This window comes from Rhea americana, unplaced genomic scaffold (assembly GCF_003343005.1).
Source record: "Rhea americana isolate MKP2758 unplaced genomic scaffold, rheAme1 scaffold_397, whole genome shotgun sequence".
NCBI classification, from domain to species: domain Eukaryota; kingdom Metazoa; phylum Chordata; class Aves; order Rheiformes; family Rheidae; genus Rhea; species Rhea americana.
In genome coordinates this window covers 354593-379038 of record NW_028186531.1, presented here as the reverse complement: position 1 = coordinate 379038, position 24446 = coordinate 354593, and the positions used below count along the sequence as shown (strand labels likewise).

Genomic DNA, 24446 nt, shown 5'->3' with positions numbered 1-24446 from the left:
AGCATGACTCTGTCCGYGTGTATTGCCGTTCTCTAACTGCCAGAGTATTATCTGAGCATTGCTGAACCGTCTCTTGGGTAGCAAGCAGATACAAGCACATTAAGCRTGCAGGGAGGCTGGATTTAGCCTGCTTTCCATAGGAAATAAGGATTATGCAATCACGTTGTGGGATTCTTCATCTTTCTCCTTCCTATGAGTAACTCGACTCATGTTGGTTCCAATCAAGTCTGACGGTGTAAGCATTCGAGAGACTCGGTTTCTGGGAGTTTCATGAACGGCGTAAGATAAAAATACCAGGTCAGCCTCACTGAAGGGCTGCACTGTCGTCGTGTCCGTGTGGAGCGCGAAGGACCTCAGCTCTCAGCTGGTTTGTCCAAAAGACTAACGTAAATTTGTGCTGCAGGGAAACAAAGGGTAGCTTTGGCCTCACCACACTAGAATCTGTCATCCTTGTACACAGGCCAGTGGGTTTCAATTTGTGCAGTCCCGGATTTTCCATCAGGTGAAAAGAATCTCTTAGAAGGTCCCCGTGCGCAGGTGGCTCTGCGACATGCATGAATTTACTTTTTGCCTCCTTAGAAACAGGCCCCTGTCCTCAGAAGCCCAGCAGCTGTGGGTCCAGATGCCTGCCAGCTTTTCGTCTGCTTTTAAGGTTGCTTGTGGTGGTTAGAGTTGAATATATGTGTTGCATTAGGAAGAGAGTTCTGCCTTGCGGTGGTTCCCGRTCCGTGGGCTACACAGCCCTTGGCTGAGAGCAGAGAAACCTGTTGGCCTTACTGTCCCCGTCTTTCTTAAGGCTGTGGTGGTGGTGAGCACTTCCAAAGACTGGCACTGCCGTGTGCTACCTAAAATATGTACAAAAGAGGGGACCCCAGTGCCTGGGCCAGGGGAGGAGGTGTGGGATGGCAGCAAGGTGGGARAGGTGGGGTCTGAGTGGGTACTTGGAAGTGGTTGACCATTCAGCATTGCCTTTTTTGCCCGTGAGAGAGGAGCTTTGGCTGCCACAGGGGTGTCTGTGGAGGTTCACACCTGCGGAGGCGAGCGGTAGCTAAGCTCCTCTTGGGGAGCTCCATCTGCTGCTCTCTGCTGTGCTTTGGGATTGCTGGGGATCCCTGCGGAGCGTGTTACGGAGGAGACAGCTCCGGCCCGGCGCTGAGCTGGCACCGCAGCGTGTTCAGCAGTTGTTATGTTAATGGCTTCTCCGGAGCAGACACTCCGTGGGAGGGTTTTCTTGTTTTCAGTGAAATACTCTGCACCTTTTCCTTTTCAAGCAAAACTGTCTCAGAGGTTGTCTAKCTTCTCAAGATCTGGCACACAGCCTCTCGTGGGGGCAGAGCGTGCAGATCTCTCCTCACGCTGGGCCTTGGCAGCCGCTTGGRGAGCTGCAGTCGGTCAGTCCTCAGGCTGGCAGCTCCAGGCCCGAGCTGGTGGCAAGAGAGGCGGTGGGTTTAGCTAAGTTTGCCGCAGGAGTGTGATAGTCRTCCTGACAAGCTGGATGCTCTCTGGTCAGGATGGTGAGCTTTCTGCTGTGGGCTCTATCTTCCACCRGGTCTGGCTGGAGGAAGCCTCGGCGGCTAATGCCAGGAGCCACTCCGGCGAGACTTATTTCTTGAAGGGGTTGCCCCCATGCAGCACCCCAGAGAGCAGAGACCTCCAACGTGTTTTTGGCTCTGAAAGAGATGGAAAGCAGAGATAGAGGGGCAGCATCAGCAGAGGAAGAAACTCTCGGAGGAYGCTACAGGGAGGCAGCATTTGTAGTGTTTGCTGCACCCAGATGCGCAAAGGTGGGCTGGTGTTAGAAAGCCAATCTTCACCCAACCTCCAGGGCTGCAGCTGGGTAGGAGGTGGCTTTCGCACGCTGCTGGTGCTCTGGCCGGCCAGGAAGCACCCAGGCACCTTGGGGAAAGCTGAATGGTTTGTACACCAGGGAGTGCCACCCGCAGGGCACGGCCTTGGGTGACCCGTGCGGGTGGTGGGGAGTGAGCTTGTAATGCAGTGCTAGGGAAAAGGAGGTTCTGTCTTTCTTTGCTGGGCTTGATGCTTGCACGGTAAACTAGGTCTCCCAAAAATGCACTTGCCGTTCCCATTGATCAGCTCCCTTTGAGCTAATGCTCTTCTTCTTAGTTGACCTGACATCTTAAAGAGCAAGACTGAAGCTGTTAGAAGCCCAAGGGCTTCAATGTCAAGACATCAGGAAGAGTCCAAAAACCACATGAAGAAGGAGGGAACTGGCATGAGTCCTGCTTCTGCTCACGTTGTCTTCCTGGTGCCGGGCAAGCTTTWTGGTCATCTAGGGAGAGCTGTGACAGCTTCTCGCTCCAGAATTGTGCTTCTGAGGGACTTGCTTGTTGTGCCCCAGTTGCTTTTCTTAGGTCAAACTTAGTGATCTTACYGTGGTCCAGCAGATGCCATTCTGGATGCAAGTGCTCCCAGTCCAACACCTTGTTGGTCTTCCCTCCTCCTCTCCATGCCTCCCACTGTGTATATAGATGAAACTTCTCCATCTGCCCACCACTCTGGGGCTGATTCTCAACTCCTGGGGCAAGGMGACGGATGCAGGGCTCGTACCTGAGCCTCCCCGTGCCGCTCGCCACTTTGCCCCGGTCCCTGCTCGCTGGGCTCTGCCGTTCAGCGGGTCGTTGGGTACGTGGGCTGCGCTCTCGCACCGTCCTAGCACMCGGCGCCCGCGAGCTCGGCCCCAGGAGACAGACCCTGCCGGGGCCGCAGCGCGTGGCACCCAACTGCAGCGGGTGGCACCCAGCGGGTCCCCTCTCCTCCCCAGCGCTGCCTCTCCAAAGCCTGCAAAATGAGAGCCGGCTCTCTTAAACTTTCAAAGCGGTTAAAAATCTCTTGCATTAGGCGCTATGAATTTTTTAAAGCGTGAGCTGCGGGTTGCCATGGCTCCCGCTGCCCTGAGGAGCACGTTTCTGAGCACTGATTCTGGAAAAGGGGGGAAAAATGGAGGGCTGGGATTTTTTTATTATTATTATTTTTCCGTCGCAATGGGGAAGGAAGCGGGGGAATAGCACCCTCCGGGCATTCCTGCTTTCCCCTCCCCTGTCCTCTCCCCAGCCTAATTTTATCTGGGCTCTGAAGGCTGCTTCCTCTGCAAATTCCTAAAGGATCCCAGCTGTTGAGCCGGCCGCGGATGCTGCTTTTCCCGGCAGGACAGCTTTGGCGGTGGGGGGGGGGAGGGAGGAAGGGCGGCGAAACCGCCTTCGGAGGAGAGGAAAAGGGAGCGCGGGAAGAGGAGGGTGGGGGAGGAAGCACACGGCAGGGCTTTGCCCTCCTCGCGGCGGGAGCGCGACGTGCTGCAGCGCGGCGGGACGCAACGCGGATGTGCCGGCACCTCGACGCCGAGGAGGAAGCCGAGCCGGAGCAGCCGCCTCGGTGCCCGCTGCTCGAATTCGGGCAGAGCGGGCGCGACGTCTCCCACCTCCGGCACCCGCTTCGGGGCCGGCGGGCGGCTCAGCCGACGCGCCGGCCYGCTGGCCCCGTTGCTTAAAGTGGGGCGAGAATTTCTCCTATCTATGCCGAGCCCCCTGTGTATATATAGCACTAATAAAAGAAAATACTRGAGCCCTAACTGGTGCTTAATAACGAGTCACCTGCTTTATTTAAGCATGTGGCGAAGGGGAAGGGGCCTGAGCGGGTATTTTATTACGGTCGCCGCATAGTTGTCATGGCGCGATTGGTAATGAAACGCTGCAGCGATTCCTTGCGTGAACGTGCAGATTGCCGCTTGCAGCAGCCCCCTCCAGTCCACCCAGCGGGACCCGTGGAGCTCGGGGCCGGGTTTGTCGGCTGTCCGTGCAAGGGATGCCCTCGGCGCAGGGTGGCGGGGAGGGGAGCAGAGTTTCAGCTGCACCGATGTTTAGATTAGCCCCGTTTCCAGGCGTTGCGCTGTCAAAGCGACGGGGCCGGGAGGGAAGTCAGGTTCTGTCCTTAATTGGAGATGTGTCTCTGATCCAGCCTGATCGCGGTGAGCCGGCTCGGAGCTCCAGGAGGACCTGGGTGCTGGAGTTCCTGGCCACGTGGTGCCAGGTGGCCTCCTCGCTGCCCCTTTGCCCATGGTTCTGGTCTGAAGTTGTCCTTGGTTCTGGCCAAGGACTGGGATGGAGGACTGGCTCTTCCCCTTGCCTGTGCTTTCTGCCTTTCTCCTCCCACCCTTGAGCCCCGGTTGTGTCATCCGCCTAGTTCCTAATTTGAGGAAGCATCTGAGATKCTTCACTTGGCGTTTGCCAACCCTGGACCTCTCAGCAGCACAGAGCGTCCCCCAGGGGTGCTGGCCCAGGAGCTTGGTCTCTCGGACCTCAGTCCTCCCCTCGCTGGTTCGAGGCACGGTCGTCCCACTTGGCCGCCGCTAGCGGCTGCCCAGGCAGCACCGCGGCCCGTTTCTGAGCCTCGCGGGCACTGCGTGACGCAGCGCCGCGGCCGCGGCCTGTCCTCCCGTCTGCCGGGAGCCGTCCCGTTGCTCTCGTTGTGCCCTTTCCCGGTGTTCGCAGGAAGCAGTGATGCGAGGCTGCCCCTCGTAATCCTGTCCCCTGGGCTCRCTGCTCAACGATCGTTAGGTTGATGGGAATTCGTTACAATTGACTTTGTAGCGCTGGAGGCTCGGTGACCTCTGGATCCCGGGGGATTTGGCTCTAGAGCGACSTTTGAGCGCAGCCTGGGGACGAGGTGGGGACCCATTAGGGCTCCCTCCCGCCTCGACTGGCACGGTGCGCAGCTCTGCCCCGAGCTGCTCTATTTAAAGGAGGCCACTAGCTGCCTCGCTTGGATATCTGGTCCCACCACTGCGTGGTCCCCAGGCGCTGGGGCCATCAAGAGTGGGTGGCAGAGCCGTGCTAGTCGGAGGCGAGCCAGGTCCGGGCAGGGGCGCTGGGAATCCCGCCTGTCCCTCCACCTTCTCCCTCGGCGCTGCCGGGTGCCCTGTCCGGGTTGGGTGCTAGAGGACATGTCCAGGTGGAGGGCAGTGCTGGAAGGCGCTGGAACGGCGAYGGAAGGAGCCGGTGCTGAATCCTGCGTGGGCTGCAGAGCTGGTGGCGACCCCCCTGCCTCTCTTCCCCGTTTGAGAGAGGGGTCCTTTAGGGTGGGATTCGCCGTGGTCTCTGCATCCCTTTCTCCCCGTGCCCTTTGAAGGCATGAGCTCCCATTTGCAYGTGAATTTTGCTTCCCGAGCAGAGGGAAACGGCTGCAGCATCGGGGCTTGGGCGCGTGCTGCAAGCCCCGGCGTTCGTCCCGAGAGCCTCSTTGCAACCAGCAGCCCAGGCGATGGGCAAGGGAGGGCTTCCCGGCGGCGCGCTGCAGCCGCCGCCTCCCATGTGCCCGCAGCCATTCGCCTTGGCCCTGTTTACAAGGCTGACGAACCCTTTTAATTTAAGGAGTTAAATTCTAATGGCCTAAATACTGCGCTTCATTACCGCTGCCGTGCGCCTGCCGGTGCTGAAGAGCCGACGGCTGCCCGGCGCGCGYGGCTCCCCGGGAATAAGGCAGCGCGGCGCGAGGAGGCTCCGCGCGCCTGCAGCCCCTGCCGGGGACCGGGATGGTGGGTGGGGGGTGTCACCCAGCTGGGCGATCGCCTCGAAATCTCAGAGCGTAAGGGCCAGGGACGCAGCRGGGCTGCGGCAGCCCCCCCCAGCCCCCCGGGAGGATGGGTGCCGCGGGGGGCGCTTTTCGATCGGCGCGCCGGAGCGCCCGCGGCTGCCCGGCGGGTGGGTCGATGGGCGAGCTGCGGCCGGCGCGGTTAATGAGCGGCTGCTGCGCAGCGCAGGCAGCCCCGGCCGGATCCCGCCACGTTATTCTCCTGCGGCAGCAAAGGGAGGGGGCGGAAATAAAAAAGAAACCCCCCAGCGCGCGCACTTGTGTTTCGGGGAAGCGGGCATGTGACAGGGCTAATAGCTCCTTTGGTGCGTAGCGAGGAATTGATTATTGGTACTGCAGAGGGTCTGGCCAAAATTAGCTTAGCACAGGATGGCCGGAGGAGAACAACTCGCTTACGGGCTCCGGAGGCACAGGGCACGTCGCGCGCTAAGGCCAAAATTGATGGGCTGGAGTTTGCAGGAGCAGGTCCCAACACCTTTCAGTTCCGGGGTGCTTTCTCTCGGGGTATCAGTGCTGCAGCTGATGAGTCACGCTTCTCCGGTGGTCCCTGCTCCCACCTGGAGCGCCTTGGAAAGTGGAGGGGCTGAGCATGGGTCTGCACTTGAAAGTAAAACTTGTGCTCCACATCCCTAGGGTCTCATCTCCTGGGGCTCTCCAGCAGGTTTTGGGCTGCACCCTTGCACACATGGACTTGTTGGGCTCTCCTGGTGCCCCTGCTTGTGTCCCCGTCACCTTCCTGACACCTGCAACGTGAACACTGGCCAGAGCAGAATTTCTCCTGAAGGAGCTGCTGTCTGGTCAGGTTGGGTTGGGTAACTGTGAGGCCCATGGGTGACACATTTGGTCACCAGAAAGGACTTTCCTCACTGCATTTCAGCCGYGTGGGCCAGGGTAGCTGGAGTGTAACCACCACTAGCTCGGGCCGGGGAGAGTTTGGCCCATCGCTTTGCCAGCAGGAAGGGCTGCATGGGTGAGCTGCAGACACCCGCTGCCAGACCTCCTGATCAGATTTGGGGGTTGAAAGTGGTCCTTAAAGGAACAGAGCCCACGTGAGGTCTAGCCCATGTCTCTCCTGCGCYGCGGCTCAGCATGGAGCACTTCTCGGCCTGCCGGCAGCCGCGCTACTCCGYATAGGGGCAGGAAAGAAAGCGATGAGATTTTTTCAGTCTTACGGCTGTTAAGAAAATCATATGTGGTTGGGTTTAGTTGGTGGCATTGCAGCAGAAGTAATTGCCTCTGAAAAGTCAGTAGAAATCATGGCTTCAGATAAAGATCTGGGTTTCTAGGGGAGGCRGACACCAGCCAGTGTGGCTCGGTCCAGGATGAGCCAGGTTCACGAAGCTTAAAAGCCGGTGGCTTACAGCTCTGTGCCTGGAGCCTGCTGGGGACCTGTCCCCTGCTCCGTGGTGAGCGCTCCTCSGTGCCTGCAGCTCCGGCAGATGGGAGAGCAAAGGGTTCGAGGTGCCTCCTCCTCCTCGTGCAGGCGATGCAAGTGGGGCGAGAAGCTACTAAAATTTGCGGGTGAGGAGCAATTGGCAGCGCCGCGCTGGGCTGCGCTTTGCGCTCGGAGGCCCTCTCCCGCTCTTAGCCCCGGCCGACGGCTGCGGGTGCAGGCTGCGGGTGGCTGGCCCTGGCCCTCGTGCCCACGGCCCCCAGCCCCTTTTGCAGAGGCCTCCAGAGTCCTCTGGCATCTCGGCTGCTGCCTGGTGAGTCCAAGGCACCTGTCCCCCTGCGGCCCCCTTCGCCWGCCCTCCTCCGCTCACGTTCTCCTCGTGCCATGGAAAGCCCTCCCGGGAACGGCTCCGCGTGGCCTTTCCCATGTCACCGACACGCGATCCGCCCGCGGCTCGCAGTTGGCCTCAGCTGCTGGCCGCTGTCACGGAGGCCGGCAGCTGCGCGCTTGGCCAGTTGTCCCCTCTGCTGCCCAGTCCCCCATCGCTTTGGGGAATCGAGGCTGGGACCGTGAGGAACCCTCCGTGGCTGCTGCAAAACGGGGCAYTGGGCCAGCCCCTGCCCGCACGCGTTGATCCCTGCGAGCTCCTGGCACGCTGCYGCTGGGCAAGGCTCGGCCCCGCGCTGCCACGCTCCCTTCGGATTAGGGTTGAGGGTTTGCCTGTAAATATAGTATAACGCTGGGTTGGAGGGACAGGAATGTGAACCTGAGCTGCTCCAGCAAGGGAGTAAAACCTGCCRGGCGGGCTGGAAAGCGGAGCTCGTACACGCATGTGCATGGAAGGGAGCAGCATGTGCCTTGTCTTGTTGCCCACCGCCGGTCCTGGCTTTCCCATGCCCACAGGCGCCTCGTGGACGCTGAGCGCTGAGAACAGGCACGTGCACTTCTGCTGGAGGCCTGGGGGTGTCCTCCAGCGGGTTCCAGGAGAGCTCCTGCATGGGCGCAGTGGAGCGAGCACACCCTTGTGCGGTGGCATCGCCAGGCAGGTCCCTTGCTACCAAAGCACTCCAGTCCGCCRCACAGGTTGGGGGTGATGCCTCTTTCCCAGGAGAGGGAAGAAGGCTGGACAAGAGGCTCATCACGTCCCRTCAGTGCCCCGGAGGTAATGCGGGAGTTGAGCAGGGGCTGAGGTTACCCAGTTTCACCTGGGCAAGCTCCTTCCTTCCAAAGCTTTTAATTTCCTCCCCGCTCTGTGTAAGAAAAGCCACATGCCACCCACAGACAGACACCTTGGAGCTTTCCTCTCCCACCTTTAAGCTAGTCCTGGGCCAAAGCTGGTGGAGGAAAGAGGAAATAAAACCAAAGCTGGATACATGGGTCTCTGCTGGGGGAAGGGGAGATGTGCTGTGCATGGCTGTTTCTTTAATGCAGAATGTTTTCCGATTTCCCAATGCCACCAAAAAAGGGGGGGGGGGGGAGAAAAAGTCCTTCCTCACTAATCAAAACCAGGCCTGAAATTAGAAAGCAGTTTGTATTCAGACTCCGGCTTGCTGGGAACAAGGCATTAGCCAGCAAAATGTCAGAGTTTCTATTTCTGGAAAATGATTCCTCATTTTTGATCGAGGGGCGGTGGAGGTGGGGGAAATGGGGGCTGGACCAGAATATTTTCCTTAAAATGCCTGCTCTGGAGCGTAGGCGTGTGAGGGCAGCTTTGGAGGTCACTGAAGTTCCTCCAAAGMTGCCTTCCCTGGCGCTTTGCAGAGAGCTTCCCAGAAAGCTTTCCGGAGTGATTCTTGTTTGGCTACCCTCCTCTGAGTTGCTTCGTAGCCTTTATGCCTGGGAGCTATGAAAAACAGGCTYCCCACTGGCCCTGTGGAGCAGAGTGGACTCAGCCTTGCTAAACTGCGTCCGCTGGGTCGTCTTTGGCAGGGTGGAGGAGRGGGATGATGTCCTTTTACAGCCGAGGCAGCAGAAAGAGGCAGGAAAGACCAAGAGATGGAAGGTTTGCACCTGGGTTGGACTGTCTACRGTTGCATCTAGGGCTTTCCCCAGCCTGATGCACACCTGGCCTCAGCTGTGCGCCTCAAGGCAGCTCTTGGGTGGGCACAGAGACGAGCCGGGGAGCTGCAGGGAAGCAATGCACACGGGTCACGGGGAGCAGAAGAGCCGTTTCCCAGCTCTGCTGGCTGCTGAGGCAGAGATGGAAGATGCTCAATGCTTTGCAATTAGTCCTTTTCAAGCTTGTCTCATTAAAACTCTCTCCTCATTAAACTGCAGGGTGGTCTCAGGAATAGTCAGAGCTGAAATGTCCTAGAAACTCTTTTTCTCCCTGGATATTTTGGATTATGGGCTGGAGGAGCCACCCCTTGCTTGGACTCTGCTGGTTCAAAGAGCACACGGTTAGTCATCTAGAGGGTGGACTTCGGACACTGGGGTGTTGGAGAAGGGTAGGAAGGAGACCAAAACATCCTGCTCAGCAGTCACATGCTCACGTTGGAAACACACAGGCTGGGCTTGCTTTTTGGGTTTGCACCACYCTCACAGCACCGCCGGGTGATCCTACCCGCCTGTAACGCCGAGCTTCCTTTGGCAAGCTGGATGCAGGACCCAGCTGTTGATTTGCCTCTGGCTCCATCAGGTTGAACTGAAAGCATCTCAGAGCGTGGGCTGGTTTCCCTTTTCTCCTCCAGCTTCAGGGGCTCTGGGGAGCTCCTGTTTGCTGCATAAGGTCCCTCAGATGTGGGTGCGCATTCAGGTGCTTCCCAGCTGCTTGCTTCAGGGGCTGCTCTCTGCTTCTCCGCCTTTCCCTCGATGCCTCGCTTCATTGTCCCAGCAAGTCCAAGCTGGAGAAGCTGGGGAAGCGTTTCATCCCAGCAGCCTGTGAATGCAGCCACTTACGTAAGAATAATTGGGATAAATGAGCTTATTTATCACTGCCCGCTCCATTTTAACCCAGTCCATAACGAATGTGAGATGAGGTTACATAAACCCCCATACAGAGAATCTCATTGTCAGGCAGCGGCCGCGTCACTGATGGCAAGAGCGGGACCTGGGCGCTCCCTCGGCGCATCCCCGCTGCCGTGCCCCGGCAGAGAGGAGCTCCTTGGGCGCCAGGGCTCTGCAGAGCCTGCGCTGGGAACAGAGGGTGCAAAGCTACGTGCTAGAGCCGGGAATTGGGAGGAAGATGCGGGGGTTTCTTCCTCCACCGCCTTGTTTCGAACGTGTTTCCTCACAGTCTTTCAGGGCGTTGGGTGCATCAAAAGCATTGGGCAGGAGGGCTCAACACTCTCAGCTTGCACGTGGTGCTCAGTAGCTTGCGGGCATCATCCAGCGTGAGGCTGCCTGCAGGCCGTGTCCTCCTCGCTGCTGCTGAAAGAGAGCCGCCTGGGCACCCACCAGGCAGAGCCGTGGGCAAAGGTGGATCCGTGTGGACGGAAAAACCATTTCTCCGTTGCCCGTTAGGCTTTACCATCCTTTTCTGAGGTGCCCGTGGGGGCTCTTTGTGTCCTGGCTTTCAAGGACGGTGCTAATTGATGGCCTCTGCGTGCTGGGGGAATGCAGGAGGCCCCAGAGGCTCTCTGCTCTCGTGCTGGAAGGAGCTCACTTGGCAGCAGGTGTCATCACCTCCCTGCCCGCATCCTCCTCCAAATTGGTAATTAATTCACTGCAAGCCGGTCCCTGGGGGCRCAGCACTATTAACCCCTCTGTGCTCGGAGGCAGCAGCTTGCTGCTGGGTTTCTGAGGGCATTGGATCCATGTCAGGATGCCTCTGCCTTCTGCTGTGCTGGGTTTATTCCCATAGCAGCCCGTGGCAATCCAAGTAAATCATGCCTCCCACTAGGCTCTCCTCCGTCCCCTGCCCATAGCGACTCTGCGAAGGACGTGAGACCGGGTTGACCACTGCTTCCTCCTCTGCATCATGCTCTTGACCTCGTTTGGGAATGTTCTACCTCAAGTACCACGTTTGGCTGCTCTGTGACTGACTGCACCTTGCACAGGAAAGCTGGTGTGGCCACCGGCACGGCTGGTGCTCTTTCCACCTGTGAGAACCAGCCTCTTCCTTAAGCTGCAAGGAGCACTCCAGCGCTCTGAAAGCCTGTGTGAGCTGTCCTAAAGGAATAACTACACAAGTTGTGGTTGCATGCTCTAGCTGGGAGTCCGAAAACACCTACGAGCTGGTATTGCGCCTCGGGGTACGGTCTTAGGTGTCTTCTTCGAGCCAGGATCCTGCTTGTGTAGCAGTGCCTGCACGTAGTTTGTGTGGCCCCAGGCACGCTATGGGTTTCCAGAGAGGGAAATATTTAAGCAGCGCTGGCAAGCCCGTGCCTTCAGCAGCACTCGGTGGCTCCTCTTCCTGTAGCTGCCAAACCAGCACTGGGCCCAGTCACTCTCCCACTGCCAGAGTGTGCTTTTGGCAGGTTTCATGCGTTKCCCCACCACTGGCCATGGCGGTGGAGAGCTGGAAGGTCTCCTCCTGCCCTTGCTCAGGGTGCAGATCACCCCAGCCCTGGCCGCGGAGGGTTTCAGGTGTTCCCCCCACAGCCCGTGACAAGCCGGCCAAACGGCGACACGCTGAGCAGTGAGCCAACGCCTCGCTCTTCTCCTACCCACCCAGCAAAGCGGATGCTGCTTCTTTTGCCTCTTCAGATCCTCTTAAGATGCTTTCAGGGGGGATTCAGTTGCCAGTTCAAACGATCTGATGCTGAACGCTGCTTTGTAGGCAGCTGGGGTAGAAGCAGTGGAGCTCTGGGGGAAGCCAGCACCTTTCCCGGGTGCAGAGGTTTCCCATAAGCTAGTGGAGGAGCCGATGCCCCCGGCACTGGTGCACATGGAGCATCCCAGTTTTTGGAGGCGGGAGCTCGTGACACCCATGCTCAGGACCGTGTGCACGTGCAGGGATGCTGCGGAAGTTTGGAAGCTCTTCTCATCCCAGGCCCATTCCCTTTCCATGTACTCAACTCCACGTTCCTCTGATCTCTGCCGAAGAATAAGACAGGAGCCTTCTCCACTGGGGCTCAGCAAAGTCTGGGTGCTGGAGGAGCCGGATCAGCCTTCTCCAGTTTTCTTTGGCGRTAGGCCCAAAGGGCTGAGCCCGCAATGGGCAGCGTTTCAGGTGTCCTCAAACAAACCATCCAAAAACGCAGGAGCTCGGCAGCCTCGGAGCCACAGTGGAGAAAAACAGGAAATTATAAAATCCAAACAAACGCTGGGGAAAATCTGGTTTTCAGTTTCAAGTCTAAAATGTTTAAAACTTTGAGAATGCCTCAGTTTATTAAGCAGAACATTCCTGCTGTGACCTGCCGAACCCCCGCGGCAGAGCCAAGCAGAGGCAGGGCGGCGCGGAGCTGCAGCGCTGGGTACGCGCTGCTTTGGGGTCTGTCGAGACCCCGTGCCGAGGACCGCAGGGTGGGCTCCTGGCTCGGCTCTTGGCTCCTCCGCGGCTCGCCCTGCCTCTGCCTTAGTTTCCCCGATGATTGCAAAACAAGCCTCTCCGCTTCTGCAACGTCTGGATAGGGCTGTCCTAACGCAACTCKCTTTAACCACTAATCTGGTGCCTGCCTGTGATGTTACGGTCCTGGCCTGCACGTCTACGTCGTTGCTGCAGCTAGCTGTGCGGAAACGTCAGCCGAACAGCTCTGCAGCGATCAAAASAGAAAATCGAGTGTTGGGAGTAATTAGAGAGGGAGCAGCGAAGAAAACGGAAAATAGCGCTACGCTGCTGAATTAACTCCCAGCCTGCTGGCATCCGCGTGTTGCCTGGTCCCCTTCCCACCACCGTTGCAAAAAAGGCCTAGTAGGATTGGAAGAGCTGCAGGATGGAGAGAGCTCAAAGGCCTGCGGGTCCTTCTGTCCTAGGCGAAATCAGAGTTAGACCCTTCAGCCAGCGAAAGGGAGCGGAGAGGGCGACACGGGAGAGGACTGAAGGCCCTCGCGGGGGTGTGGGGGTGTCAGCAGGGAACAATAGCGCCTTTCACAAGAGCTGGGAGGCAGCAAATGAGGCATGTTCAAAGCAGAGGCATCTTCCAGGTTCACTGATTTGAACTCTGGAACTCCTCGTCACAGGACTCCGTGGGGCCAGAGTGTGGAGGAGTTCAAAAAGCAAGCAGGCGGATTACTGGAAGAAAGGGGTTTTGTACGCAGAAGGACGGTCTCTGGTTCCGGAGGTCTTGGGGACTGGGAGRGAAATACTCCCAAAAGATTGCTTTAGCTTTATCATGGTGCTTACGCTTCCTCCCTACCCGTTCACAAGTGTCAGAGGGATACTAGTCTAGCTGGATCTTAGAAGTTCCTCCATAACCATGCTACCGCGTGCTCCTCACGGTTGTCAGGGGAAAGACTGGAAATCAATGCCGAGAGCTGCCTCTAGAGAGGTCAACGGGGGCCTTGAATCAGCAGCAAGCCATGCTAGCAGGTGCCAGGGAGGTCTTGGACCAGCATGTTTGAGGGTGCATCTCAGCGGCAAGATGTAAGGGGCACAGTTCCTCCTCTGGCTGTGTCCTGGTCTGAATATCTGTACCCTATAAACGCAGAGTCTGATCCTGCCCTGTGACAGCTCAACTCTGACGGCAACGTGCGAGTTTTTCCAACCTCTGATGCTCCCATGTTTATCACTCGTGAACATTTTTTGCAGGAATGTGTGGTCTCAGGTTCTCAGCTGCACTAATTAACCATCTCCCCCCGCCTTTCTTTTTTGTTCTCTGTGATACACAGGCAGCTCTGTCTGCTTCTGAATGCAGAAAATATCTTCCACTCCATGGCAGACATACTGCTTCGCGAGGAGGACCTCAAGTTTGCCTCTACAATGGTCCATACTCTGAACACCATCCTGCTAACATCCTCTGAGCTTTTCCAGCTGAGAAATCAGCTGAAGGACCTGAAAACCCAGGTACGTTGAGTGGGAGCACTGTCCATGAGAGCAGGCTCAGTTACCTCTTACACCCATATCAGGGGATGCGGTGAGGGTGACAGTGACCTGAAAGCTACCTGGGAGTGCTTTTTTGTTGCTTAGTCCCTGTGTGACTGATCTCAACAGCTCACCTTGGGCYGGCTCCTTCGTTCCTTCCCTCTTTCTGCAGAAGGAAAAGGGGCGCTTTCGGCTTCTCTCCACCTGGATTGCGGAGGTGCAAACTTGGGGGTCCTTGTATTTTTTCTATTTCTTACGGCTGTCTCCTGGCATGCTCCAAAGAGTCTGTGGCTTCAAAGCTTTTGTTCCAGCTGGGCATGGTCAAGGGAGGAGCAGCGGATGAGGAAGTGAGCATGCAGTAGTTAAGATTTAGACTTCCTGGACCTGACCCCGGCATTTCCCTGGGCTGTTCATTGAAGAGGAGGTCATGGACAATTGCCTGTTTTGGATGAGTTTATACTTTGCTCAAGCTTTGGTAGACAGCTGAGGCTTCGTGTTAAAGTGCTGCAGGACGTTGGGTGGAAAGTCACCCGCATGCTGAACATCTGGCCCCTGTGAGATAAAGGAAGAACTTTTCTCTGCCACTGCTTGAAGGTGTGATGGCTCCTGTGTGAGTTTAGCAGCTGAGCTGTGGTGGCATGTCACTGTCTTCTCCTGAGAATGCCACTGAGCCTACCAAAYGTGGCCAAAAAGGCCTGCGAGGCTGTCTACCTTGCTCTGAAACAGAATTAGCTAGATTTCTCCGTCCAACACATATCTAAAGCTTTCTTAAAAATCTCTAGCTCTGGAGACACCAGACCTGCCCAGCAATCCATTTCTGTGCTTCATCAAACTCCTTCTCAGAGGCTTGTCCTGAATGTGAAACCTAATCCTTGATAATTAGCAGCCCTAAAATACTCAATTTTCCGGTGCTGTTCACTCCGAGTTAGGTTGCGTGGGTTGGGGACCAGAGCCTTTGGAGACTMAAGGCAGCGTTATTGCAGGAGCGGAGTGTTCATGGACTGTTGGATGTTTCATCTAAGCTTCATTTTGAACATTTCTTGCTTTCCTCTGATATTTGTCTATGCTTCAGCTCTTCCAAATGAAGCAATGTCTTCTTCCTTCCTTCCTGAACACCTGCCTGTTCCCTTTTGGGCACTGCCTGTCCTAAATTACAACAGTGTTTCGAGGCTCCTTTGCAGGGACAGAATAGCTCTGTTTTACAGATGGGAAACTGAGGCAGAGAGATGACTTGCTTGAAGCTGGTTAGAAATCAGCTGAGCTGCTATTCCCCAGAGTCCTGGTCCAGCTCTTGGCCAAGATGCAAGTTCTGTGGGCAGGTATTTGAGTGAGCGCTGATCGGCAGTGAGAACCGGTGCACAGTCACGCTCTCCAGCGAGCAGGGGGACAGCGTGTAACGACTTCAGGCAAGTGGGATGGCTTGAGGGGCCCTAGGAGGACGTGTCCAACTCTGCTTTCCTCTCCCCAAGGGAGACTGGGGTCTATCCCCCTGCGTCAGAGAGCAGCCCTTGTGTAAGCTGATCACAAAGTCTGCGTGCTCTCGCAGCTCCCGTGCAGCCAGCCGAGCCCTCGAGCAGCTGCCACCTCCGTCTCGTCCCCCCAGCATGCTCAGTAGGAGACAGGTGACGGCAGGCGAGATCCCCACAAAGCCCCGATGGTCCCTCAGCTGTTCATCCCTTGCAGTGTTTCCAGAGCAGCTGCCACTGCCGCCAGCAACGGCGAAGTCCAAGTGGGACAGCGAGAGGGAGAAGGACTTTTCCTTGTAGGTACCGCGTGCGTTTTGCTGAAGGCCAACAATCACAGTGTTCTCTCCCCTTGCCTGGACTAACTACAGTCCTCCAGCCCACTGTCTTGGTGGCCCYGCATGGTCTTGGTGGCTGGGCCTTTGGGTCTCTTGTTGAGGGATTTTTATCTCCAGGTGGGTCCTTCCAGCCCGTGTCTGGGAGCTTGGGAGCTATGTTGCTGCCTCACACCTAAAATCGAGTCAAAATGGTGCTACTTGGCTCCTCAGAGCTTTGACTTGCGGGCTGAGAGGCGTCCCCCGGAGGGGGTGGGGGCTGAGAAGGCATGCCAGCAGGCATCCAGGGGCTGCATCTCCAGCCACCCCTCCCCTGCAGACACACACTGCTTTTTTTGATATCGCCTGAATTTATCAGCATGTGTCCAACCACAGCAGCTGCTGTGAGGRCAGTCAGGAATATGAAGGCAACTGTGGCCCAGGCCTGTGGTCAGCTTGTGTGTCATTTAGAGCATGTTTGTATATTCAGAAGTCCAGAAATGTCCCGTCATATCTTGGCAGGGCTGGGATCGTGGCTTCCAAATCTGGCCGAGCTGGCAGTGTCACTCGGTGTTGGGGACCCGTGGCTCCCTATCTCCTATCGTCCTCTGCTCCAGCTGGTGGCCTAACCCCTAATTGCTTCCTCTTTCCTCAGGAGAGCCGTAACCTGTTCTGCTGCCTGTACCGTTCTTGGTGTCACAACCCTGTAACGACTGTGTCCCTGTGTTTCCTTACCCAAAACTACAAGCATGCCTACGACCTCATCCAGAAGTTGTATCCTTTGAGGGTGTTTCTGCAGGGCACCTATGCAGAGGGGAGCAGGCTGAGGAACCTGCAGGAAGTGGAGATTAGCCACAGACTGCAGACCTTGGCTTCCGAGGCTGGAGTTGTGGCAGGGTGGTCARTTTGGATGGAAGCTCAGGAGTTCCCAGGTGAGGATGCTTACAGTGCACTGGGTCAGGAGCAGCCTGCTTTTCTCCGTGTGCTGCTTCACCACTGTGGACAAGGGGTTGGCAGTAAGATGACAGAGTCCAGTTGGTGGTTTTAAATCCCCTGAGTCCATGGAGTGTAAGAAATCACCCCTCATCACTGGTGCCCCCTCCCTGAGAGCAGACCTGGGCTTGTCTTCTGCTCTGGGTCCCTCATGACTTGGAGAATGGTGCCCACCCAGGGGCAGGGATGAAGCGTGTGGTCAGGCAGGGCCTCGAGCTCTCCTGGCAGCCCTGGTGCCCTGCCTGACCCATTGTACCTCTGGGCTGTCTAGTGGGCCCCCACTGGGCTGGCCAAGCCTCTGCTGCCTCTTGCTTGCCGCCCTCCTGCAGCCCATCATTACCAGGGCGCGTCCCTCCACCAGCAGCCTGATGACAGGACAGGACGGCATTTCCTGGATGCAGGCCAGATCTCTTTCCCTTGTGTTGGCTTTTGTGGTGTAAAAAGAGGAAGGCATGTGATGCCTGAGTGCTGACCTTTTTCTGCCCAGGAACAGCTCAGAAGGGGAGGCTCCTTAGCACCTCCTTCCTCCCAGGAAGATGAAGGCTTTGGCCTCTTGGACTGATGTCCAGTAACACATGCAGACTAGATGGTTTCTTTTCTTCTTTTCCACCTCCCTGGGTTTCCTTAAATCCTCTGTCCTCAATCCACTTCTTGGTGCTCCCCAAGAAGTGACTCACCAGGCAGCTCCCAGCTGACCCTCGGCTCTGCAGCAGCCGTGCCATTCCTTGCCTTCYGGTTTGTAGCTCACTCCAGGCCCCGATTGCTATCCTCTGCTGAGACACAAGAGGAAAACACAGGCTTGGCCCCAGATCACTGCCATCGAGGTAGAGCCAAGGACTTAGTATGTGTGTGGGGGCAGCTGATACCTCCAGGCAGCCTCTCCAGAGCTGGAGCTCTGACTCAGCGTGGCTGTGGCCCAGATAGGTTATGTGGAGGAGGGCTCCCACCTCTGCTCGTGCAGGCAGACGAAACACTGATGCCCCTTTTCTTGGCGCATTTACATGCGTCTCCTCCACGGTATCAGCTGAGCCTGCTGCCCCTTGGGATCTCACTGGAGCTGCTCTTTGGCTTTCTGTGTCTCTGCTGCAGGAAGGAGAGGTGCGTTCCAAGCCRCCTCCCTTCCCTCTGAAATCCTGGCGCCCTCCCCTCCGGCCAGCGTGCAGYCTCCAGCATCTGCTAAACGGAGGTTTGCTGCACTCAGCCCCTCTGTGTTTTTGGCCCCTTTTCTGAGCTTCTCAGAAACGCATCCTTGTGTAGCACGCCGAGGGCAGAGGCAGCAGCCAGACCCCAGCCAGCGTCGTGTGGTTCTCCGGCGGTTCCAGTGAGATCACCGTTTGTGCGGAGTGTAATGATTATTTTCATGTGCCAGCAAAATCTGAGACTCCCTAAGTACATTTCCATACGAAGAAGCTTAATAACATTCTCGGTTACCCTTTCCAATGTAYGCTGGCATTTATCTTGGGGGGCAGGAGCGCTCTGCATCAGCTCGGTGCCGTCCCCATGGGCCAGTGGTGCAAAAGCRAGCGCGCTCGCTCGCTTCTTCTTTCTGTCGCAGTGATCTACAAGGCTCCCTCGCTGTAAAAAAAAAGCTGCTGCTGGCTTGAAGGGCAGCGTGACTTTCTTTCGTCGCTGCCTGCCCGTCACATTGCCTCCCGTCTGCCCTTGACCACCCTGCAGACCTTTCAGCCCCGAGCTGACCGTGCTGCTCGCTCCTGCGGGGCAGCTCCTTACCCTTGCCGTGCTGCCTCTGTGCAAGCCTTCCCTGCCCTTTCGCTTCCTGCGGGAGCCACGGATGCAGGGGAGGGTTTGGGAGAGCTGTCACCACGGGCTCTGGGGAACGTTGGCGCAGATAATAACCGAGAGATTAAGCCGCAGCGGGGAAGCCCCTGCCTGGTGTGCTGCACAAATCAGGTCTCCGCACGTGGCTGAGCCAGTTCCCGTCAGCCCACGTGGAGGGGAGCAGTGCGGAGGACCGCTCTTTGGGGTCTTGCTGCAACGAGCATCTCCTGGGAGAGCCGGCTGCTGCTGCATGGCACTGGCAGCGGACAGATCAGCTCAGGGACCGTGCTTTCCAGAAGAGGTTGTGAAATGCCACCATCTTCCAAGGTAGCATCCTTAACAGCCATGTCCAGCGGGGATCTGGAGGTCACAGTGGATTTCCTCACCGAAGTGGACAAGCTGGTGCAGCTCATTGAGTGTCCAATATTCACATGTAAGGCTCAAACTGACCGTTTCTAGCTGGCTTTGGAGCGGCTGAACRCGTGTTGTGGGGAGCTTGGGGAAGGGATGGCAAGTGCACGCAGCGTGTTCGCTCGCTCGGTCACCTCAGGCACGTCCCCTCCCCTCTCCTTCATCACAAGTGGCAGCACTGCACAAATAAATAGAGCAGAAGTTATGAGACTTTTTGCTGTGAGCTGTGCCGAGACCTCCACTAGAGCTGTCTGTCAGGGGCGGGCACACTGGCAGGCTGCGGAGGAGGCAGCTTGCCCCGAATATATAGGTTAACAGAGCGAGCAGCGTTGGCACAGAACAAAAGGATGGGGAAGGACAGGGGGAGCCTGGGCCAGACTGAACATCTCCGGTGCTGCATGTGTAGGGCATCAGCTGTAGAAAGCCACTCAAGGCCATGGCACCGCAAAGCAAATACCTTTGTACGCGTGGGGATTTTATAGCGGAGTGGCACTGCGAGCAGTGCTGTGGCCCTTCTCTCCAAAGAAAGCAGCTCTTCTGGAAACAGGGAGTAAGCCCTAAGGAACTGAAGTGTAACACAACCTCCCACTTCTCCGTGAGCTGCTCGTGCCAGCTGAGCTGGCCACTCTGCGGGGGCCTGGCTGAGGACTCAGGGACACAGAGCTCAGGGGTGCTGTGCTGGGAGATGGGACAGGGAAGACGGAGTGGGAAGAAGTGAATTTGGGTATTTATGGGGTGATCCTTGGCTTTTGTTTTTCTCATACCAGCAAATGTGTTTGGTTGTCTCTTGGCCCAGGGAAAGCTAGCTGTGGTTGTAGACCTGTTGGTTTTGCCTGTTCCATCCTTTCTTTGGGGGACTGGGTGCCTTGGAAAATCTTCTCTTCCTCCTCTTCGATCCGAGCCCGTGGGCTGTCCACCTTCCTCCCAGAAGTCATGTGAACTGAAAAGCGTCTCCGTGCTGAGCATCGCAAGGCAGGGTCTTCCTTGCTGCCAGGAGGCTGCAGTGGCCCTGCATGTAGGGATACTCTAACCTCCTTCCCCGGTGCCTGCTCTCTCTCACAGCCAGGCTGCAGGAGGGGGCACTGGGTGATCTTGGTCCACAGGCCTGTCATTGAGGAATATGGGAATGGTTTCAAGGGGGAATTGTCCGCTGCTCGGAGGGRAACATCTACGGCCAGGCACAAAGTAGCTGCAGTGTGAAGTTTGGCAAGGGTAGCAGGTCTTGCTCCTGCCGCTCACAGGAGAAGCCTGGGGTCCCTCAGCTCTGCAAGCTGAGGAGCAAAGAGTGATGGCAACATCAGCCCTCTGGGAAGTCCTGGGGTGCCAGGGAGGTATCTCCCAGAGCTGTGCCCACAACTATGGGTGTCACCACCAGAGGATAGGGCCACCTCCAGGACCAGTGAAGGTGGTCACTGCAGGTCTCCCCTTTTCTGTGTGTCATCCCAAGGCTGAAATTCCCACCATGTGCACCATACGAGTGTCTGTTCCCCTCCTGACTCACGGGGATGAATCACAGTGGTGGTTTTCTACAGCCCTGAGCTATTCCTGGGAGGTTCCCCACCTCACTCACCTTGATGTCCAAGTAGTGCCACCTCTGTGTAAGGGACAGAAATGTTCCTCTAGAGCAGCCTCCCTGGGCATAAGCCTTTTGCAGGGGGACACCAGAGCTGCTATAACAAGCAGGAAATTAGACAGGGTTCTGATGATGGTGAGCATTGTGTAGCTCCCACAGTACCTGCCCAAAGGGTGGTGACTCAAATAAGCATAAACCAAGGAGACAAGAAGGCAGACGCAAAACCCACCCTGCCCTTGGCACATCTCTCCAGCGGACACGCTCCTGCAGCGCCAGCCCCAGTGCTTCACGCCTGGCTGCTGAGCATCATCGCTCAGGCCATGCACAGCGTGACCTTTGAATTTCGCCTTGTTGGCCCCGTTCCACCAGGACGCTGAGTCTGCAGAGCCCAGCCACACGTGCCTTGATGGGGCATCGTTACACTGTGGCCTCAGGCTGTGTGCTTTTCCCCGAAGGTAGTGTTGGCATCAAGCCTTCCTGCCGGCTGTTCCTAAGCTCCTAGTGGGGCTGTGCTTGTGAACTTGAGCTTTGCATTTGCTGTGGCAGCTGGATGGTGGTTCGTTTGCCCTAGGAGGCTCTGAAGCTGGAGCAGAATTGAGAAAACTCATGTGTTTGTGGGACAACAGATGCTGCGAAGCTATGTTAGATAGCCAAGATGTGGGGTCAGGGCTGTGGCAGCACCCATGTGCTGGGAAATGCACGCCTCTGGGTGCTGCGGAGGCAGCGTGTGCCCCATGCGGAGCACGGCCATGTGTCCAGCACACAGGTGTGCCAACCTGCTGTCGTGGGAGTTGCTCCACAGCCTGCATCCAGGACTGTGGCTCACTAGGCAGGGAGAGGGCGAACAGGAGGGAGAGGGTCTTGGCTGATTTTGGGAATGGAGAAGGGGGTTGAGAAGGGTTGGGTTAAATTAAAGGGTCACCAGGCCACCAATCTGCTTGAAAGCTGCAGGCACTTCAGCAAAGGTGAGGAGGAAAGCTGGGCACTAAGAAGTGGTGGATCACTGGGACCTCTCAGCAGGAAGGCGAAGCAGGAGTTGGTGGGAAGCAGACAAAGGAGAGGAATTCGGCTTTGGCATTGCCCTGTGATGCATGCTGCAACCCAGCCTCACAAGAAAGATGCTTAGCTCTCCAGTGCAGCAGCTGTGCAGGAGCTCAGCAAGCATGAGCGTTTCCAGGAGGCTGCTGCATCTCTGGCCTGGCTGGGGACAGGCAGGCCAAGAAACAGCGTCAGGCTGGGAGGTGGCCCTGCTGCGTGAGACCCTATGGCTGTAGGGGATGCCCTTACTCCTTCCTCAATCACAGCTGGGGAAACCGAGTCACCAGGAGGGTGGTGACTTGCTTCAGTCATTCAGCAGCTGGGATTTGACCCAGCTCACCTGCCACAGGAGACTGGTGCTCGTGGACCAATGCAGGGGTTTGCAACCATGATTCGGCTGCTGGCCACTAAGAGTAGACTTTGTTTTCAAAGTAAGTGAATCACTGCCTGCTTTTAGCTAGTGCTCATGCTCACGTTGGCCAGACAAATCGAATCGGCTGCCATCTGCAAAACAGCATGGCCCAGGAGCCCGTGGATGTCTAGCCAGCCGGGTGCCCTAGGTACTAGAAGCTCTTCTCACAGCACCCTTTCTGCTGTGTGGGGCTGCCCAGGTGTCTGCAAGGCTGGGCTGGGCTTGCGGCTGGAATATGGCTCAGTTGTCGTTAGGGCCCCAGAAGGAATCGAGTGTGGCTTCCTTCCCAAACTGCCCTGCAAACATACTGCTAAAATGAGTCCTAAAGGAAGGAGGGAAACGTACACCTTGTTATGGAGATAGGTCCTTCCATCTCTGAGTACCCCAAGGGATGGAGCAGGAAAGTTGTTTTCCCTTTGCTGAGCAACACTGTGCTCAAGCGTGAGTTGCTGTTAGGTGAGGAAGGGACAGGAGGTGCCCAAGGRTGATAGAAGAGGATCCCTTCCACTCCAGTGAGGCCATGGAAGAGTGTAACACAGCCCTCTTGGTGTGAGACACTTCAGGCTTCTAGGTTTGMTAATTGTGCAGGAGCTGAGGAGCAATCTCGTGTTGCAAATGTGTCTTTAGGTAGATAACATAGATCCCATAGCCTTGAGGCTGTGGGATGAGTGTCCTTTGCCCTGTTATAACAGGGATGGAGGACTGGGGAGCTGCTGCCCTCTCGGTTAGCTGTGGCTGAGGAGAGGGCTTTTTGGCGTTGGTGGGACACTGAGGCAGATGAGTAGAAAAGGTTGGATGGAGCAACGCTGGTGCCTGCTCAGGCCTCCTGGCAGAGGCTTGTAACCTCTCCAGGACCATCCAGCTGGGTTGGGAAGAGCGTGCTCCATCGGATGGAGGTGAAATGCTTCTCACTACCTCTTCACCTTCTTCCTCTCTGCTTCCAGATCTTCGCCTGCAGCTGCTGGACGTGAAGAACAACCCCTACTTGATCAAGGCTCTCTACGGCCTGCTGATGCTGCTGCCCCAGAGCAGTGCCTTCCAGCTCCTCTCCCACCGGCTGCAGTGCGTRCCCAACCCCGAGCTCATGCAGACTGCGTAAGTCCCCGGAGCAACCGGCCACCACGTGTGTGCAGTGGGCTCCTGTCCGAGATGGGCAACTGTCTGGCCGGGCCGGCGCTGTCTCCGCAGCGGCAGTACGAGGCTTCACCCCACACTGACAGCTCCTCTCCGGCCTTGCTAGAAAGCCAGGGTCAGGCGCACGGTCTGCTTTCGCACCGTGGCTCCTTTGTGGACGCGGCTGCTCCTTGCCCTGTGTCCRGGAGCGCTCGCTCGGGGTTTTTTGTCTATATTTGGTAACCCTGGGAGGGCTGTGCCTCATCCACAGGCATTTGGCATCCGAGATGGAAAATTTCACTTGTGGGGTCGCTATGGAAACAAGCAGAGCCATGAAGGAGGYTTACGGAGAGAGAAGGCACAGCTCCCAGCGGCTGCCACGGGGTGCTTAGGGAGCATCCCCGCGGGCCGCGGAGCCGAGCCGTTGTGGCTGGCYGGGCTGGTGGGCGTCCGCACGGGGTGACGGGCTCTGCCCACCCCAGCCTCAGCCCCTTGCCCAAAAAGGGACCGGTCACCCACGCACACGTTGGCCGGGATGGCCCTGCCAGGCCAAGGCTGTCCATCCCGGACCAGCGGTGGCCTTCTGAGGGCCTGTAGCAATGAGCACCACTCCGCTAGTGCTGCTCCATGGCAGCCTTGTTTCGGAGGGGGGGGGGACCGGTCCCGGTTAGCGAGGCGGAGGCAGAGAGCAGGGCTCGCTGCGACACATTGCTCAGGTTGTGCTCGTGTGCGTGTTAGTGAGAGGCTGCAGGCTCTGCCCGGGCAGCGCTGGGGCAGGAGGAACATCTCCAGCCCTTCGCTGGAGGGTCCTGCTGGAGCAGGCCAGGCTGCAGGGAGCCCCAAGGACAGGGATATGGCCGGGGGGGCACAGACCAGCCTTCCACCCCACTTCTGTGCTTGCACGTGAGGTCTGTGAAGCCAAACAGGGCTGAGGAAGCACGGTGKGTCGCAGGTCTCCCACCCGCTGGGATCTCCAGCAGGTGATGTCTATGCCAGCTCCAGGACTTCCCCGGAGAGGGCTCTCGGGGTATTCCTAAATCCCTTCGTTCCAGCAGATCGCAGGGATTTGCTGCCTGGCTGGCCCTTTCCGGCTTGGCCAGACTACTCTGTCTGGCAGGAGGAGCTGCTCTTCAGGCCTTGGCTAATGAGCAAGGAAGGTGGCTCCCCCGCGACGGCGCACGCCTCTGGATACATTAAAGGCTTGGTCTTCCTTTGCAAAGCTTTGGGGGRAAAAAAAAGAAGAGTTCCCAAGATGTGCAGTTTTCTGAATTAAAACCCCACCAGCCTCCCTCCTTTCCTTTTAACTAGTCCCTTGGGCCGGCTTTTATCTGTCGCAGACTCCGGTGCTTGAGCTCGTGCCCACAGCCCCGCACTTGATTTTAATTGGGGGGCGAGAGGGAGTTGCGCATGTGCTTATTTCCCCTTCTTTCTTTCTTTTTTTTTTTTTTT

General features: G+C 57.2%; 1 protein-coding gene across 1 annotated transcript in view; it reads left to right on the top strand.

Annotated features, from left to right (window-relative positions):
• Positions 1-24446, top strand: part of VAC14 (VAC14 component of PIKFYVE complex) — a gene marked incomplete at its 5' end in the record, with an annotated part of 83587 nt that overhangs the window by 56203 nt on the left and 2938 nt on the right. The window contains 4 exons of the mRNA XM_085313837.1: positions 13709-13883; positions 16334-16452; positions 18804-18883; positions 22829-22979. Of these exons, the coding sequence (XP_085169963.1) occupies positions 13709-13883; positions 16334-16452; positions 18804-18883; positions 22829-22979 (525 nt within the window). The remainder of the gene's footprint in view (positions 1-13708; positions 13884-16333; positions 16453-18803; positions 18884-22828; positions 22980-24446) is intronic.